Below are 20577 nucleotides of genomic sequence, written 5' to 3' on the forward strand. Positions count from 1 at the left end.
GTGTCTGGGACACTGTGCCATCTGCTCAGATGTGATTGTACAAATGAAAGAGAAAGTGCTTGCCTGCAAGAGAAATGTGCTGTAAGACCTGAATGTTAACACCATCTGGCTCTGAGGCAGAAAATCGGGATGAAGTGAGAGCTCGATCTAGGTCCTCATAGTAAAGGCAGCATGTAGCATTTATGATTCTGAGAGGAGAAGGATGTCACCCAAGCCTTCTCCACTGTTTCCAATGGAGGAAGGCTTGATGAAAGTGGATAGAGTTCAAGATCTCTGCAAAACAGTGGACTAAGATGTTGGAGATAGCAATGGGGTCCACAATGACATCAAATGGTTCAAATGGCTCTGAGCACTATGGGACTTAACATATGAGATCATCAGTCCCCTAGACTTAGAACTACTTAAACCTAACTAACCTAAGATGTCACACACATCCGTGCCCGAGGCAGGATTCGAACCTGCGACTGTAGCAGCAGCGCGGTTCCGGGCTGAAGTGCCTAGAACCTCTCAGCCACAGTGGCCGGCAGTGACATCATCTGCTACGCACGTGCTGCAAATTGGGGAATGGACCTCGGTTCTAGAGAGCCACCGGAGGTTGGCCCACACAACGGAAGAGGGAGTGGAATTGTTAAAAGAACTAGTAAGGATAATATTTGTAAGGCATTCTACCTGTTCATCACAACTGGATAAATGTTGTTCAGCAAAGGTCACCAGGGAGGAGTAAAGCCTCCAGTCAGCCTCAGAAAGCTGCCAGTTGGGTTTACACATAGCTGAGGTAGGAGTCAGAAAACAGATAGCACATTGGAAGTGGTCCCTTGAGCATGTATCAGTGAGAATGGACCACTTGAGATGGCGGGCAAATGAGAATAGATGTGCATGGAGTCTAAGAGGAATGTGGGTGCTCCAGTGTTAAGGCAGACGAGGTTGAATTGATTGAGAAGTCAGCCGAGAGGGCACCTCTCTGACAGGTTCTGCAAGAGCCCCAGAGGGGATGGTGAGCATTAAAGCCACTGAGCAGTTAAAAGGGATGAGGGAGTTGACCAATAAATAAGAAGGTCTTTCATGGTGAAACCAAATGACAGAGGGATGTAGATGTTACAAAGAGAAAAGGTGAAGCAGGAAAGGATTACGTGGACTGTGACAGTTTGCAGCTGGGTGTTCAGAGACATGGTTTGACTATGAACATCATCCTAGATCAGGAGCGTGACTCCCTTGAGAGATGGAATGCCAACCTCAGGGGGGAAGGTCAAAGCGGATCGGAGAGACATACAAGAGGTCAAAAGGGTCGCAAGGACAGTTTTGTATCCTGGAGGTAGAAAACAAGTGGACACTATAATTCCAAGAGCAACCATAATTCCTCCTTGTCGGATCTAATGCCGCAAATGTTCTATCGGAGGAGAGTCATGACGAGGAAAGGGGTAGGAGGGACAAAAAGAAGGGTTGTCACCTCCGTGGCTGCCACGTGCCAGACACAGGCACAGAGGCTGGAGGATACTGTTCCTTGAGATCTACAGAGGCGTCAGCATTCTCACTGGGTTGGCCTGTGGATTCCAGGGCAGAAAAGCAGTTGGCAGTGCGCACTGGCAAAATGGGAGTTCAGCTGAGAGAGGGTATCATGCAGCAACACCACTGAAAAGGATCTCAGAGTCAGTGAAAGACAAGACTGTTTGCCTGTGTTTGATTTCTTGGAGCCTTTGTGGTTGACAGATGAAGACTCAGATGTTTGTTGGCTGGAGGGATGTAAAAAGTCTTCGCAGGAGTATTCCTTCTGTCCTTTCTAGCCTACCGGTTGTGTAGCAGGTAGTTTCAGCGCCGGAGGTGAAGATGTGGTGGCTTGTTGCATATCTGGAAAAGGAGATGGGGATGTTACCATGACACTGGGCATTTTTACAAACATGGTGCTGAATTTGAGGTAGCAATTCTGCTTGGCTGCATCCTTCGTGAAGCAGGTGTAGCATGAGCAGTATTGTAAGTGCCAGATGGTAAAATGCAGGGCTCTCAGCAGCCAACAACTTGTGAGCAATAGGGTAAGGCACTTTTCCTTTCACCTGGATCCCTGGATGGATCGCTCATTGAGATACTCGGGATATTCTCGAGATGAGCTCCCACTGTGGCCATTGCAATTGAAACAGCAGGGAAGAGGAGGCAGGCAACTGTCCTCATGAGCATCCCTACCACAAGTAACACATTTGGCCATGTTTCGACAGGGCAAGCAAGTGTGGTTGTAACACTGACACTGGTGGCAGCACATCAGGTTTGGAATGTAAAGTCAGACCGTGATGACTTCATAGCCTGCTTTGATCTTTGATGGAAGCACTACTCTATCAAACGCGAGAAAAAGAGTGCATGTAGGCACTTAGGTTGCATCAACCTTTTTCAGTAGCCGATGGACTGCAGTGCCGCAGAGACGTAAGTTTGGATTTCTTCCTCCATTAGTCCATTGAGCAGCCTAGTGTAGATAACAGTACCTGAAGACTTCACATATGATGGGCCTCAACATGAACAGGATGGCCATGGAGGAGTGAAGCTGCAGACATTTGCTGGGCTTGAGAATCACAATTCGTCTCCAAAAGCATAGTGCCATTACAAAAACGTGAGCAGTATTTCACAGGGCCGGCAACTGCATCAACACCTTCCTGAATTATAAACGGATTAACCATAGCAAATGACTGAACTCCTTCAGTATGTGATACCATGAGGAACCGAGGCACAGCTGGCAGAGTCTTAGAATCTTTAGCCTCATTCCATTTACGTTTAGTAGATGTAGACTGAGATGGTGAATGGCTCACTGTGAGAACCCCCCCCCCCCCCCCCCCCCTCGCCAATTGCGAGAAACAACTTTAAATGATTACTCTAGGAAAATACTACCACCTATGCATCAATCACATAGGGATCATGACGATTAGATCAGAATAATTATTGCTTGCACAGAGCCATTCAAACAATCTTTCTTCCTGTGCTCCACACGTGAATGGAACAGGAAGAAACCCTAATAACTGGTACAATGGGAAGTACCGTCTGCCATGCACCCCACGGTGGTTTGCAGAGTATAGGTGTAGATGAAAGGGTAGCTCGTGGCTCTGAGGGAGGTAGCAGTTGCGAGGAAGTGGTCACAGGTGAACTGGCTAGGAATACAACTTGCAGGCACAGTGTGTTTGAGTTGCACACGATGATGTGGAGGTATGGATTTGTGGGAGGTGGTGGTAACAGAACAGAGGAAGGAGAAACTGTTGGGATCAAGGTGTGGGTGAAGTGAATTAGTGGAGATTGAGGCCAGGAGGATTATGGGAGCATAGGGTGTGTAGTTAAGAAAAGTTGATACTAGAGGGAAGGCTCCAAATGGCACAGGTTAGGTTATGTTACCAATGATCTTGAGCATGTTGTGCTAAGCAGTGTGTTCTGCCACTGGGTGGTCAACTCTGTTCTTCACCACAGTTTGACATCAGCAACAGGTTTCATATCCCTGTGGAAGATCCAGATACAAGACCTGCATGATACACCCATCAACACATCCTATTCTAGTCCTATCATGGGCTTCTTTTATTCCATCAGTGTGTGTGTGTGTGTGTGTGTGTGTGTGTGTGTGTGTGTGTGTGTGCGCGCGTGCATTTTTATCCCAAAATAATTCTGAATACATCAGTTTCTTCCACAATAAAAACTGGGTGTTCAAATTACACTATTTACAGTGTAGGAAAAGATAGATTGCTACTTACCATAAAGAAGACACATCAAGTTGCAGACAGGCATGATTAAAAGACACTCACATAAAGCTTTCGGCCACAGGCTTCATCACTAAAGAGGACACACACACACACACACACACACACACACACACACACACACACACACACTGCCAACTCCAGCATCTAAGGCTGGAATGCATCATCATCGTCATCATCACATGGGATGCAGAGGGATCTAGAGGGGTGGGGAAGGGGAAGGGGAAGGGTAAGGGTAAGGGATACTAGTTAGTGCACAGGTGGGGAGAGAGGTGAATGCTCTCTCTTGGAGTGTGCAGGAACTAGACCGCCGACAGGTGCCGTGTCAGGAAGTTGTGGGGCAAGAAGCTGGGGGGAAAAAAGGAACAAAAAAGAAGATTAGTGGGGAAAGACAAGCAGATGCCTTGGCTGAGGGCTGCAAATAAACAGGGTGGGAGATGAAAATGGGGAGGAGATGATAGGACAGATGGGGTGGAAACTGTTGGGTGGAGGGTGTCGGGTCAGTATGTCACTACATAACTATTCCAGCCTCAACCTATGGTAACATACTGACCCAATAGTTTCCACCTCTCTGTGCTATCATTCCTACCCATTATCATCTCCCACACTGTTTATTTGCAGCCCTCTGCCAATGCATCCGCCCGTCTTTCCCCACTACCCTCCTTTTTTGTTCCTTTTCCCCGCACCTCCCTGGCCCACAACCTCCTGACACTGCACCTGTCGGCAGTCTAGTCCCTGCACAATCCACCAGACAGCATTCGTCTCTCTCATCATCCGTACACTATTACCCCTTCCCCACCATCTCCAGATTGCTGCTTGAATTCCACATGATGTTGCTTTCCGGCCCGAGATGCTGGAGTCGGCGGCTGTGTTAGCATGAGGTGTGCTTCCTTGTGTGTGTGCCCTTTTTACTGACTACGGCTGTGGCCGGAGGCTATATGTGAATGTCTTTCAGTCGTGTCTGTCTGCAGCTTGACGTGTCTTCTTTATGGTAAGTAGCAATCTATCTTTTCTACATTGTTGATATTCCTACCTGAAGTTTCCATTGTTAGAAATTACACTATCTGTTAGATATATCTGACAAACTCAACGAGGTAAATATGCCTCTCTAGAATGATATATTTGTACTGAAATATAAAATTCTCGTAAATTAAACCTTTGGAAGCACAAGATAGAAAACAGCTTTTTGTGTTTATTGGGCTTCAGTTGCACCCATACAGCCAGCTAAATATACAATGTCTTGGAACAATACTGAAATAATGTACTGGCCCCTTAACAGTCAGATTTCACACAGTGCAAAAGAACAACTTAGCGCACACACACACACACATACACACACGCACGCATGCACACACACACAGTTAATGGTTACAATTTAATTTCGTCTTTTACAACAAATACCACTAATAATTTATAAACATCTAAATTCTTCATAAACAAGAGGATTAACATATAGAAGGAAATGGTTGACATTTGCAGACCAGCTCCATAATTAGCCAATTGGATTCCCTTCTGCATCGAGGGCAGCCGAAGAAGATATCATTAATGCCCTGGAGCTCCCAACAGTTGCAATATGGCAATCGTATGAGATGGTGACTGTAAAGATGTTGAGAATGGTGGCCACAATTCAAAGTCAACCTAGCAATGATCCTCACAAACTGTCTTGCAGTCCCTATGCCATGGAAGTTGCAGTTCAGAGCCCTTTGCAGCATACCAATTGGCCTTCGGTAAACGCAGATGGATTTGTCTGTATCCGATGCCCTAGCATAGATCTTCAGTCTCCCACACCCCGCTCCAGTCACTTTTGGTCAAGCCCCTAACCACAGCAATGAAATCTTCTGTAGGAGTGTATCACTTGTGCATGCCAGTCATCACAGAATCCTAAGCTAATCAGTTGGGTTTTTTGTTCCCCACAATTCCAACAGAGCAACAGAAATGAGACTCCCATAACGGTCCGGTACAACTCTGACACAGGAGCTGCTATTTGGAATGTAAGGTAACACCTCCCTTCGTCCTTACCAATTAATGTAAGTGCTTTCACTGCAGAGCCCAACTCCGTGAGTAAGACAAGAATGGTCAGCCACTATGGTCATGCTGTAACTTATTGCTCTGTCTATGGTTAGTAGTTCAACTATATAAACTGATTTCTCTCTCAGTAGATGAAACAGTTTGCTTTCATTAATTTTAATATCAACACAGGTATAGCTGGTGGAGATGTCATATTTAGACAGTCGGTATACAAAGGCGCGCGAGCGCTCGTGTGTGTGTGTGTGTGTGTGTGTGTGTGTGTGTGTGATCTATTTTCGACAAAGACCTTGTTGGCCAAAAGCTCATTTTGTGACAGTCTTTTTGTTGGCCTATCTACAGCTTGACATCTCTGCTGTATGGTGAGTAGCAATTATCTTTTTCATAACATTGTTACTGTCCATCCTGGAATTTCCAGTGCATTTATCACTGTTGGCCAAGTGTTCTTATGCATAGCATAATCGCAAAGCTTTGTATTGGTACCTGTCGAGTGTCCGCAGCAACAGCCTCGGTGTCATGCTAAACAAAATGCAGTTGCAGTCTAGGGGAGTCAAGAGCAGCTTGCAATATGTATGTTAAGCTATTACGGTATATATATATATATCGCATGCGTTTCCTGTCCGGGGATGAAGTATATTCAAAAAGCTATCATGCTTCCTTTTGCTATTGTCTATATCATGGAACCACCAAAGTATATTGTCTATACAAAGGGCTAGACGTTTAACACGTTCTTTAAAGGGAATAGGAAAGTCACCTAGTCGTACGGCTTCAATCACTTTGAATCTGACAGTTGTATAAACTGACTGCCGACTTACCAAGTGTCATGTTAAATCTGTTCTCCATACTCCTGTAACCAGTGTCCCCCTGGAGTGGTGTACTGTCATGTTTATGTTATTTTCAACAGCCTCCAAGGAAGCTTCAATAGAATAAATACACGAAATGTCAGCATATTGGAGTATGCTAATTTTACCTGACAAGATGCATTGGTGGTCACAGGTACAACTGTTGAACAATAAGGAATGAAATGATCCTTAGGCCAGCCCTGTACTGGTTGTCCTCGGTTCGATGAAAGCATTATTAACCTCCTCTCCCTCTTTCAGGTTCTTATATGTTCTACTATTTACACTCCTTTCACCTTGTTGTGCTGAGTCATTTCTTGAAAGACCTGCCTCACACCATCCTGCTCCTCCCCATCTCGTGTGCCTTCTGTATCCTTTCCCTACCACCATCTGCCCAGGCAACTGCTCGTAATAATCAATACTCAATAATTAGTATCACACTGACTATGGGAATGAGTGTTTGGGTGTATATGTGGCTTGTGCATGAATGTGTGTATTTTTGTAAGAGAGAGGGCAAAAGCTAATGTGGATACTGTTCTCTATTGTGTGTTGCTGTGCACCCTGCATCGGCCTCCTGTATCTTATGCATTTTTCCATCCAGGAATTTTTATTATTGTTATACATTTTTGATTTGGATCTTTTCCTTTTAGCCTTCGTTACTCTCTTCCTTTAGTTATTTATAATTCATTTGTCCATTCTTTATTCCTTAATATGCCTTTCCTTTGTTCTCCTCTACAGTACCTGCCTTCACACATCACACAGTGCCAGCTCTAGGTGGGTGGGCGAGGAGTGAACTGTGCCATTGCCAAGAGCGGCAGATTTTTGGAGACAGCAAATTCACAACACATAAATAATGAAATGTGAGAATAAGTCGTAAATACAAATTATTCATAAAATCAAAGGTCTTTTTGAAAATTATCTGTGGTACAGAAACAGTGTGCTCCAATTTACGAAAGAAATGTTGACTCCCACAAAAAAGACATTTCATACATCACACGTAGAACACCACTAGTTGTCTTGTTCCCATAACAGTACCGTGAAGTAGGTGAAGCCGGGTTGCACCCCTGTTTGCATATTAAAAAAACAGACTTGAAGTTTTAACTATTTGGCTACTATTTAGTTACTTAACAGTATTTTTATCAATTTTCCACAAATCTGTTTATGACATGAAGCAATTATAAACATGACAATACGTTCACTGTGGAGTTATTCATTTTCAACAATTCAATTAATTCAAAATGATAAGTTTATCTAAAAACAAAGATGATGTGACTTACCAAACGAAAGCGTTGGTATGTGGATAGACACACAAATAAACACAAACACACACACAAAATTCAAGCTTTCGCAACCCACGGTTGCTTCATCAGGAAAGAGGGAGGAGAGGGAAATGTGGGTTTTAAGGGAGAGGGGAAGGAGTCATTCCAATCCCGGGAGCAGAGAGACTTACCTTAGGGGGGAAAAAAGGACAGGTGTACATTCGCACACACACACACATATCCATCCGCACATATACAGACAAGCAGACATTTGTAAAGGCAAAGAGTTTGGGCAGAGATGTCAGTCGAGGCGGAAGTACAGAGGCAAAGATGTTGTTGAATGACAGGTGAGGTATGAGCGGCGGCAACTTGAAATTAGCGGAGGTTGAGACCTGGTGGGTAACGGGAAGAGAGGATATACTGAAGGGCAAGTTCCCATCTCCGGAGTTCCAATAGGTTGGTGTTAGTGGGAAGTATCCAGATAATCCGGACGGTGTAACACTGTGCCAAGATGTGCTGGCCGTGCACCAAGGCATGTTTAGCCACAGGGTGATCCTCATTACCAACAAACACTGTCTGCCTGTGTCCATTCATGCGAATGGACAGTTTGTTGCTGGTCATTCCCACATAGAAGGCTTCACAGTGTAGGCAGGTCAGTTGGTAAATCACGTGGGTGCTTTCACACGTGGCTCTGCCTTTGATCGTGTACACCTTCCAGGTTACAGGACTGGAGTAGGTGGTGGTGGGAGGGTACATGGGACAGGTTTTACACCGGGGGGTGGTTACAAGGGTAGGAGCCAGAGGGTAGGGAAGGTGGTTTGGGGATTTCATAGGGATGAACCAAGAGGTTACGAAGGTTAGGTGGACGGTGGAAAGACACTCTAAGTGGAGTGGGGAGGATTTCATGAAGGATGGATCTCATTTCAGCGCAGGATTTGAGGAAGTCGTATCCCTGCTGGAGAGCCACATTCAGAGTCTGATCCAGTCCTGGAAACTATCCTCTCACAAATGGGGCACTTTTGGGGTTCTTCTGTGGGAGGTTCTGGGTTTGAGGGGATGGGGAAGTGGCTCTGGTTATTTGCTTCTGTACCAGGTTGGGAGGGTAGTTGCGGGATGCGAAAGCTGTTTTCAGGTTGTTGGTGTAATGGTTCAGGGATTCCGGACTGGAGCAGATTCGTTTGCCACGAAGACCTAGGCTGTAGGGAAGGGACCGTTTGATATGGAATGGGTGGCAGCTGTCATAATGGAGGTACTGTTGCTTGTTGGTGGGTTTGATGTGGACGGATGTGTGAAGCTGGCCATTGGACAGATGGAGGTCAACGTCAAGGAAAGTGGCATGGGATTTGGAGTAGGACCAGGTGAATCTGATGGAACCAAAGGAGTTGAGGTTGGAGAGGAAATTCTGGAGTTCTTCTTCACTGTGAGTCCAGATCATGAAGATATCATCAATAAATCTGTACCAAACTTTGGGTTGGCAGGCCTGGGTAACCAAGAAGGCTTCCTCTAAGCGACCCACAAATAGATTGGCATACGAGGAGGCCATCCTGGTACCCATGGCTGTTCCCTTTAATTGTCGGTATGTCTGACCTTCGAAAGTGAAGGAGTTGTGAGTCAGGATGAAGCTGGCTAAGGTAATGAGGAAAGAGGTTTTAGGTAGGGTGGCAGGTGATCGGCGTGAAATGAGGTTGCTCCATCGCAGCGAGGCCCTGGACGTGCGGAATATTTGTGTATAAGGAAGTGGCATCAATAGTTATAAGGATGGTTTCTGGGGGTAACAGATTGGGTAAGGATTCCAGGCATTCGAGAAAGTGGTTGGTGTCTTTGATGAAGGATGGGAGACTGCCTGTAATGGGTTGAAGGTGTTGATCTACGTAGGCAGAGATACGTTCTGTGGGGGTTTGGTAACCAGCTACAATGGGGCGGCCGGGATGATTGGGTTTGTGAATTTTAGGAAGTAGGTAGGAGCGTCTATAGAAAGGTCCCAGAACTGCTCTCATTAATAAACGGTCACAACACCCATATAGTACTAGGGACAGGAAGTTGGCTGAAACCAGACGTAAACAGTAATGAAATCCTAAACTCACATTGGAATGTATACCGCAGAGACAGGCTGGACAATGAAGGGGGAGGCGTGTTTATAGTGATAAGAAGTGCAATAGTATCGAAGGAAATTGACGGAGATCCGAAATGTGAAATGATTTGGGTGAATGTCACGGTTAAAGCAGGATCAGACATGGTAATTGGATGTCTCTATAGGCCCCCTGGCTCAGCAGCTGTTATGGCTGAGCACCTGAAGGATAATTTGGAAAATATTTCGAGTAGATTTCCCCACCATGTTGTAGTTCTGGGTGGAGATTTTAATTTGCCGGATATAGACTGGGAGACTCAAACGTTCATAACGGGTGGCAGGGACAAAGAACCCAGTGAAATTTTTTTAAGTGCTTTATCTGAAAACTACCTTGAGCAGTTAAACAGAGAATCGACTCGTGGCGATAACATATTAGACCTTCTGGTGACAAACAGACCCGAACTATTTGAAAAAATTAACGCAGAACAGGGAATCAGCGATCGTAAAGCGGTTACGGCATCGATGATTTCAGCCGTAAATAGGAATATTAAAAAGGGTAGGAAGATTTTTCTGTTTAGAAAAAGTGACAAAAAGCAGATTTCAGAGTACCTGTTGGCTCTACACAAAAGTTTTGTCTCAAGTACAGATAGTGTTGAGGATCAGCGGACAAAGTTCAAAACCGTCGTACATAATGCGTTAGATGAGTATGTGCCAAGCAAGATCTTAAGAGATGGAAAAGAGTCACCGTGGTACAACAACCGAGTTAGAAAACTGCTGCGGAAGCAAAGGGAACTTCACAGCAAACATAAACATAGCCAAAGCCTTGCAGACAAACAAAAATTACGCGAAGCGAAATGTAGTGTGAGGAGGGCTGTGCGAGAGGCGTTCAATGAATTCGAAAGTAAAGTTCTATGTACTGACTTGGCAGAAAATCCTAAGAAATTTTGGTCTTATGTCAAAGCGGTAGGTGGATCAAAACAAAATGTCCAGACACTCTGTGACCAAAATGGTACTGAAACAGAGTATGACAGACTAAAGGCCGAAATACTAAATGTCTTTTTCCAAAGTTGTTTCACAGAGGAAGATTGCACTGTAGTTCCTTCTCTAGATTGTCGCACAGATGACAAAATGGTAGATATCGAAATAGACGAGAGAGGGATAGAGAAACAATTAAAATCACTCAAAAGAGGAAAGGCCTCTGGACCTGATGGAATACCAGTTCAAATTTACACAGAGTACGCGAAGGAACTTGCCCCCCTTCTTGCAGCGGTGTACCGTAGGTTTCTAGAAGAGCGTAGCGTTCCAAAGGATTGGAAAAGGGCACAGGTCATCCCCGTTTTCAAGAAGGGACGTCGAACAGATGTGCAGAACTATAGACCTATATCTCTAACGTCGATCAGTTGTAGAATTTTGGAACACGTATTGTGTTCGAGTATAATGACTTTTCTGGAGACTAGAAATCTACTCTGTAGGAATCAGCATGGGTTTCGAAAAAGACGGTCATCTGAAACACAGCTCGCGCTATTCGTCCACGAGACTCAGAGGGCCATAGACACGGGTTCACAGGTAGATGCCGTGTTTCTTGACTGCCGCAAGGCGTTCGATACAGTTCCCCACAGTCGTTTAATGAACAAAGTAAGAGCATATGGACTATCAGACAAATTGTGTGATTGGATTGAGGAGTTCCTAGATAACAGGACGCAGCATGTCATTCTCAACGGAGAGAAGTCTTCCGAAGTAAGAGTGATTTCAGGTGTGCTGCAGGGGAGTGTCATAGGACCGTTGCTATTCACAATATACATAAATGACATGGTGGATGACATTGGAAGTTCACTGAGGCTTTTTGCAGATGATGCTGTGGTGTATCGAGAGGTTGTAACAATGGAAAATTGTACTGAAATGCAGGAGGATCTGCAGCGAATTGACGCATGGTGCAGGGAATGGCAATTGAATCTCAATGTAGACAAGTGTAATGTGCTGCGAATACACAGAAAGATAGATCCTTTATCATTTAGCTACAAAATAGCAGGTCAGCAACTGGAAGCAGTTAATACCATAAATTATCTGGGAGTACGCATTAGGAGTGATTTAAAATGGAATGATCATATAATGTTGATCGTCGGTAAAGCAGATGCCAGACTGAGATTCATTGGAAGAATCCTAAGGAAACGCAATCCAGAAACAAAGGAAGTAGGTTACAGTACGCTTGTTCGCCCACAGCTTGAATACTGCTCAGCAGTGTGGGATCCGTACCGGATAGGGTTGATAGAAGATATAGAGAAGATCCAACGGAGAGCAGCGCGCTTCATTACAGGATCATTTAGTAATCGCGAAAGCATTACGGAGATGATAGATAAACTCCAGTGGAAGACTCTGCAGGAGAGACGCTCAGTAGCTCGGTACAGGCTTTTGTCAAAGTTTCGAGAACATACCTTCACCGAAGAGTCAAGCAGTATATTGCTCCCTCCTACGTATATCTCGCGAAGAGACCATGAGGATAAAATCAGAGAGATTAGAGCCCACACAGAGGCATACCGACAATCCTTCTTTCCACGAACAATACGAGACTGGAATAGAAGGGAGAACCGATAGAGGTACTCAAGGTACCCTCCGCCACACACAGTCAGGTGGCTTGCGGAGTATGGATGTAGATGTAGATGTAGATGTCGATGTAGATGTAGAGGTAGAGGTAGGGGTGTGGGGTGTCGGTGGGGCCAGGAGGTTGATGGAGTCAGGTGAAAGGTTTTGTAGGGGGCCTAAGGTTCTGAGGATTCCTTGAAGCTCCGCCTGGACGTCAGAAATGGGATTACCTTGGCAAACTTTGTATGTAGTGTTGTCTGAAAGCTGACGCAGTCCTTCAGCCACATACTCCCGACGATCAAGTACCACGGTCGTGGAACCCTTGTCCGCCGGAAGAATGACAATGGATCAGTCAGCCTTCAGATCATGGATAGCCTGGGCTTCAGCAGTGGTGATGTTGGGAGTAGGATTAAGGTTTTTCAAGAAGGATTGAGAGGCAAGGCTGGAAGTCAGAAATTCCTGGAAGGTTTGGAGAGGGTGATTTTGAGGAAGAGGAGGTGGGTCCCGCTGTGACGGAGGACGGAACTGTTCTAGGCAGGGTTCAATTTGCATATTGTCTTGGGGAGTTGGATCATTAGGAGTAGGATTTAGGATTATTTTTATTCGTGGCAAAGTGATATTTCCAGCAGAGAGTACGAGTGTAGGACAGTAAATCTTTGATAAGGGCTGTTTGGTCACCCCTAAAGTAAGTCTTTCCGCTCCCGGGATTGGAATGACTCCTTACCCTCTCCCTTAAAACCCACATCCTTTCGTCTTTCCCTCTCCTTCCCTCTTTCCTGATGAAGCAACCATGGGTTGCGAAAGCTCAAATTTTGTGTGTGTGTTTGTGTTTCTTTGTGTGTCTATCAACATACCAATGCTTTCGTTTGGTAAGTCACATCATCTTTGTTTTTAGATATATTTTTCCCACGTGGAATGTTTCCCTCTATTATATTCATATCATCAAAATGATAAACATGTTTGACATTGGCATTAAAACTTTGAATGCTTCATAAAAAGCTGAAATTATGTTTGAAATGTTGAATAATTTGCAAATAAATAAGTAAAAATCAACAGAAAAATATGAATATTTTCTTCTAGAGGTTTTAGATGAAAATACCGAGTCTTAGGGATGTTTTGATTTGGGTTTACAGGGCAAATATTTTTGAGAGTTGGCACCAGTGCACAGTGGATACGCCACTCTCACTTTGCAGTTGCATTATATAGCAACAATGGTCGCTTGCCTTGATTGTTAATAGCTAAGTAGCGAGTTAAGTGTTTGATATAGTGGTCGAATTTTAGATTGTGGTGCCAATATAGGTCTGTTTGTAGTGCAATTATTAGAAACATATTTTATTTGCCAGACACAATTTACTTTCGTCAATTAACTTTGAACAATAACGATGTAGGTAAAGACAGTTCTATCACTGGCCGTATTATTCCTTTTGGAGGCTGTTCAGTAAAAACAATAACGATTGTGTTAAAAGCTGATAATTATAATATTCGCGCAAACAAATTTGACACTCAGCGTGGTGCCTGATGGGAGCAACTGTAAATGGTACATGCCTTTACGGTTGCTCCCATCAGCCACTGCACCGAGTGTCAACTTTCTTTGCGTGTGCAATACATTCAGTTAGCAGTGCCAACATAATATAAGTTTTGTGTGAAACACTTTCTCACTGTGACGTGATGCATTTTCATTAGGCTGTAAGTTACTGCGAATGTTATAAACTGTTGCAATGTCTGACAACTGGAAGTGCCTTTCAGGCAGCCAGTATAGGAAAGGATGAGCAAAAAGTTTTCAGTTGTCTGAGACTGCAGACATGTGTGCAAGTTGCGTTTGCATTTTTGTGTGTGTGTGTGTGTGTGTGTGTGTGTGTGTGTGTGTGTGCGCGTGTGCGTGTGCGTGTGCGTGTGCGCGCGCATGGTCGCGTTCGTGTTTGTGTGTGTATTGATGACAAAGGCCTTAAGGGCCGAAAACTATAATTGTTTGAGTTTTTTTGTTGTGCCTATCGCAACTCAGCATCTCCAGTATATGGTGAGTAGCAACTTTCCTTCTCTAATATTGTTGCATGCAGAGAAAATGTACACAAAAAATTAAAATTTTCATTAGATAAATTTTTCCAACCTAAAGAAGATTTTGATCAGAATGATCCAAGCACAAATGCAGATATAGACATAAATCAGGGTAAGCCTTCAGTAGATGAAGATGTACCTTCAATGTCGCACGATAAACATGACATTGTATGCAACCTCTCTGATGAATGTGAAGCTGTTCCAGCTGATTCTAGCAGGTCCTTGCTTGATACTCAAACTGTCAGTGATTAGTTGATTCAGACACACAAAATGGCCTGACAAAATAGATGATTTTGTTAGAACAACGTTAGTCGAAACAGGGCCTCTGGAATACATAACAGAATTTGAAAGCTGCCCTAAAGACGATTCTAATCATTGCTTCACTCTAAAAATTACAATCACAGTTTGTGCAATGGTGAAATTCTACAGAGGAAATTGTTAGTTTATTCAACAAGTGCAAATGCTGTTTCTTGTTTCAGTTGTAAACTCTTTTCAAACATTAAAATATTCCTGCAGGTTACCTTCCATTCGGAAAGTGGGTGCACTCAGCGACTGTTATGTGACTTATTATAAGTAACATTAAAATATTATTGACTTCAGGTGACTGACAGCACATTTCTGAGACATTAGCTAGCCACAGTAGGTCCCAAGTGCACTTACAATCGCACCAAAAGTGAGTGGACCTCGCCAGAAGATTAAAATCTGGCAATACTGTCAATGCCAGAATCCTGGCAGATATTAAATGCAGAAACCCAGCATTGGAAAGATGTAATCAAACGCCTTATAACAATTATCCAGTTTTTGGCTAGGCAGTCTCTTCCCTTCAGAGGAACTTCTGACAAACTGTTCACTCACAAAGATGGGAATTTCTTAAAACTGGTTGAATTATTTGGTAAATTTGATTCAGTTCTGTTGAATATATGGGGAGGACAACACATGGTGAAAATAAGTCTCGTCATTATGTGGCTAAAAACATACAAAGTGAAATAATTCACTTTCTCCATCAAAAAATTAAAAACAAAATATTGTCTCAATTGAGATCTGCTAAATATTATACTTTGATTTTGGACTGTACACCAAATATTTCGGTTGTTGAGCAAACGACAATGATAGTGTGTTTTGTGAATGTGACTTCTACCAACCTTGACACGAGTGATGTAAATATTATTAAACATTTTCTTGGATTTGTTCGTGTACGAGATATGTCTGGTTTGAGGCTTACGAGGTAGTCTTAAAATAGTTAGAAGAAATGAAAATACTTTTGGGGGACATGAGGGGTCAGGTCTATGTCAGCGGCTCTAACATGAAAGGCAAGAACATAATGCAGGCTTTCAAATTAAATGGAAATGAAATGGTGGTGGTATGGTGGCCCTCAACTATGTACCCTCCGACTCAGAGTTGCAATATTAAAAGTTTTGGCTGGTTTCGTTGTCTGGGGGCTGGGTTACATAGTTGCCACATTAAAGGCCAAATACTGCTGAGTCTTCAGTATATGATAAGAATACACACATGAATCGAATGGTCAAAGGTTTCTATCACTCGGCAATTGTGAATTATGAAAGAAACATATAAATTTATAAATGAAAGATTGCAATGGAAAAAAAAAAAAAAAAAAAAAAAAAAAAAAAAAAAAAAAAAAAAGAATCTGCAGGTACTTTCTTAACGACTTTAAATGATGAGTATGACAGCAGAAGTACGTTTGAGAATGCGGTATATTTCTGCAAAACACTTATTGGTGTCGATGGTCCAGCAATTAAATAAAATACAAATTGAATAACAGGGAAACAATAGATTCCTACTGCAGGTAATTAGTTACGAACAGCACCATAGCTTGTGATATATTTACTTGTAAAAGCACACTACGGCTTCACTGTAGAAGCCACGGAAATCTCACAAGTGCAAAAGTCAGCACTACGAAGTATTTCTATCTGCCACGAACACGCGCAAGCCGCTCCACACCCTCCAAGTCCCTCTCGTGAATGTGCATCCCTCGCACTGTTGCGTCCAGCGCTCTCCGTGTCCTGTGCCGTACTTGACTGTCTTCAGAAATTATGCTCCTCCCCAACCTCCATACATCTCTCTTAGCAATGAGCGCTGCGACTGGCTAGAGCGCTCCCTCCATATGTCCAAGCCAACGTACATTCACAAATATATTGAAACACATTTGAAATGCTGGATTTACATTTAAATAACTTGAAATTAAATACATATTCCTATAGCTGGACCATAAACACACTCTAACACACATTATTAGATACAGAAACAAACTAAATAAACATATATCAAAGGAATAGAACAAAAGGTAGGCCAGTAGCCTAATGTCTCTGTGCTTTCCAAAACACAGTAAATATTTACCCAATTTCTTCATGACTAGTATATATTGGTTATAAACAAAGACATAGATGAATAAATATATTTATAAGCGTGCTGCAACCATTTTTTCATGTAACAGGAGTACTTATGGCCTGCGAACCTTGCAGAACTTTGCAGGAGATCTTCTGTAAAGTTTGGAAGGTAGGAGACGAGGTACTGGCAGAAGTAAAGCTGTGAGGACGGGGCGTGAGTCGTGCTTGAGTAGCTCAGTTGGTAGAGCACTTGCCTGCGAAAGGCATTGGTCCCGAGTTCGAGTCTCGGTCTGGCAAACAGTTTTAATCTGCCAGGAAGTTTCATTTCAGCGCACACTCCGCTGCAGAGTGAAAATCTCATTCAGGTCTATCCTGTCCAAAACCCTATCCACATAACCCAAAGTTGTGTTCTGTCATCCTCCCAACCTACAGAACATCCCTGTCCATCCCTACTCCAAGACTGCTCTCAACCCTGCACTCTCATGGCCCTTTCCTTGAGGTCGACCTAGCTGCAAGACCTGTCCCATACACCCACCCAACACCCACCCACAATACACGCCACAATGCAAATGACTTCAACTGCTGCTTCACTGCGCAGGCAATTTGGATACTGCCTTCCAGCACAACTTTCTTTGAACTATGCACGTGGAAATTCTCTCTCCAGTATATTCTGCACTCTTGCAGCCCCATGGCCCAAACTTCTGCAACCTGTCTCCCATAGCCTCACCTTACCTTTTCCCCTTCTCTCGTCTGCTCACAGCACTCCTTCACCATCCACATCATGTACTGCTTTCTCCCCCCACCCCCATCACCATGTGCCCCCCCCCCCCCCCCTCTCTCTCTCTCTCTCTCTCTCTCTCTCTCTCTCTCTCTCTCTCTCACACACACACACACACACACACACACACACACACACACACACACACACACACATTCTTCATCTCCACATTACTTTCCTCCCCTCCCTCCCTTTCTCCCACTCTCTGTCTTACATGTTCTAACCTCTGAATTACTTTTGTCTTGTTGTGCAGCAGCTGAGTTAGCTGCTGTAAGACCTGCCTCCCAATGTCCTACCACCCCCTCCTTGCCTCGTGTCCTTCCGTCCCCCCTTCCCACTTCCATCTGTCCAGGCAACTGCTCTCAATAATCTACAATCAATAATAACAAAGGAAGATCAGGGATTAACATCTTGTTGACACAGAGGTCATGGAGGCGGAATCCCCAGTCAGTCTCATTGTGACTGCAGGAGTGAGTGTATTTGGATGCCTGTGTGTGAATTTGTGTACTTTTAGCAGAAAAAGAGGAAGAGCTCAATAGCTATTGTGATCACAGTTTTCTGTTATGTATTTCTGCGCACCAGTCTGCTAAAGGTAAGTCGTGGCCTTTTCCTTATTTTATGTAAATTAATACATGAATCTATCATTGACCTCCTACTCGGATGTTTCCCCTACCTCTGAGTCTCCCCTTGTCTTCAAAACAAGTGGATCCTTCTCAAACTGAGGTCTAAGTGACCTATACCTCCTTACTGGGAAGAGGATCTTTCAGTTTTCGAGGTTTCACTTTTTTCCTTTCCAGTTTAAATGTGCCTGTTGGCAGTACTTGGGAGTTTCGCCTTCTGGAGGTAAGTACTGTGCAGCCATTCTGTTTCTTTGTAATATTATACAAAATCAATAGCTGTGTACAGAAATATTGAAGACTTAATTGTATTTATGGCTGACTCATCTCCAGAAAAATATTAAAAAGTTCATATTTTGAAACAGTTAAATATAGTGCAGCAGGAAATAACAAGAAATGATAACAGTGAAACAGAGGAATACTGCAATTGGCAATTTGGTGTAGCTGTAGGTACAAAATGAGACAACACAAAAGTGCTACAGGAAACCTTGCATACTTTGTTGGGCCAAGTGATTTTGGTCTTGTTTTATTTTTCTACAACAGACGTTGGTGAATGCCTGATGGCTTTTCATTCCTACTCTTAGAAAATACCTTGCACAAATATTATCAAATGTAACTAACTTCCCAGTCTCTTGCCAAGTGGGTGGCATTACAACATAACTAATAATCAATTGAGAAGAATACATACCTGAGATAGAGCTTTTGGTCCTCAAAGAAATAATACAATCCAAGGATACAAACAAGTAAGTTTGTTACAACGAGACCAAGAGTGCCAAGGCTACGGCGAGATTGTTTCCCAATTTCTCTCCTTAGAACTGTGTTGCTATAGCATGCCGTTATTGATAAGGCCAGAAATATAAGAATGCCTGAAACAGTTCAGGCTTCAGTTAAAATACCAAATTACATGTTATTTAATGCTGTCATATCTGTCAGAAATTATTTATGAATAAACATAAAATTTTGTATTACAAAAATAGTTACATGGAGAAAGCATACACAGTGCACTAAGAGCAAAAAAATAAAATACAATGAATATGAAATTTATCCGCATCCATAGCTGAGGCTGTTAATGCCCACTTGTGTAGTGGTCCTTGACTCTGAGGTAAGCCAGTTCAACTCTTTGTGTTGGATGAAATTTTCACTTGCATAGTATTTGGCCGGCAAGGGGAGGAGAGGTGGTGGTGCAAATTTCCCGATTGCCAGTCTTTGTGCCAATGTCTTGGATTAAATTTCAAACCTTTCTGCAGTGTCTCATGAAGTGAGGACATGTGACACTGTTGAAAATAATCCATCCATCGTACGGAGAAGTAGAGTGTAGCAGCCCCCTTTGTGCTATTCATGAGGAGGAGGCTATGTGCTGGCACTGGGTTCGACCCTCTCCCTTCCTTTCATCCATCACGAAACAAACCCAACACTACACTGCACAAATACTCATCACAGTCATCCACAAGACACAGATACATGCTTGACACTTTGTAACAGGTTGGAGGAAGGCAATGCACACCACCTCCACTAAGGGTTTTCTGTGAGTGGCAGTGACAGGTTTCCTACATCTGCTCACCCCCTCATATCCTGAGTATGGGACTGTTTATTTAAGTATTGTTATATGAAATTCACTCAAAAAACTACATCCCACCAAATAACATATATATTAAAAAACTAATAAAAAATAACAGTGAATGCTTCTACTCTAGTGTTATGTGCAATAAAATGTGTGTTCATTATTAGTAATTTTAAACCATCTGCAGGAGCAAGACCTCCCTAAACACTATGTGATCAAAAGTATCCAGAGACCAGGCTGAAAATGACTTACAAGTTCATGGCACCCTCCATCGGTAATGCTGGAATTCAATATGGTGTTCGACCACCCTTAGCCTTGACGACAGCTTCCACTCTTGCAGGCTTACTTTCAATCAGATGCTGGAAGGTTTCTTGGGGAATGGCAGACCATTCTTCATTGACTGCTGCACTGAGGAGAGGTATTGATGTCGATTGGTGAGGCCTGGCACGAAGTCGGCTTTCCAAAACATCCCAAAGGTGTCCTATAGGATTCAGGTCAGGACACTGTGCAGGTCAGTCCATTACAGGGATGTTGTGTAACCACTCCGCCACAGGCCGTGCATTATGAACTGGTGCACAATCATGTTGAAAGATGCAATTGCCATCCCCGAATTAATCTTCAACAATGGGAAGCAAGAAGGTACTTAAAACATCATTGTAGGCCTGTGCTGTGATAGTACCACGCAAAATGACAAGGGGTGCAAGCCCCCTCCATGGAAAACACAACCACAC

The 20577-nt window shown here is 43.5% G+C and overlaps 1 protein-coding gene across 1 annotated transcript in view; it reads right to left on the bottom strand.

Annotated features, from left to right (window-relative positions):
- The window catches only part of LOC126100542 (RING finger and transmembrane domain-containing protein 2), an 82805-nt gene that overhangs the window by 7600 nt on the left and 54628 nt on the right, over positions 1-20577 (bottom strand). Inside the window, exon 4 of the mRNA XM_049911160.1 lies at positions 18974-19151. Within this exon, the coding sequence (XP_049767117.1) occupies positions 18974-19151 (178 nt within the window). The remainder of the gene's footprint in view (positions 1-18973; positions 19152-20577) is intronic.

This window comes from Schistocerca cancellata, chromosome 9 (genome assembly GCF_023864275.1).
Source record: "Schistocerca cancellata isolate TAMUIC-IGC-003103 chromosome 9, iqSchCanc2.1, whole genome shotgun sequence".
In the NCBI taxonomy this organism is placed as follows: Eukaryota; Metazoa; Arthropoda; class Insecta; order Orthoptera; family Acrididae; genus Schistocerca; species Schistocerca cancellata.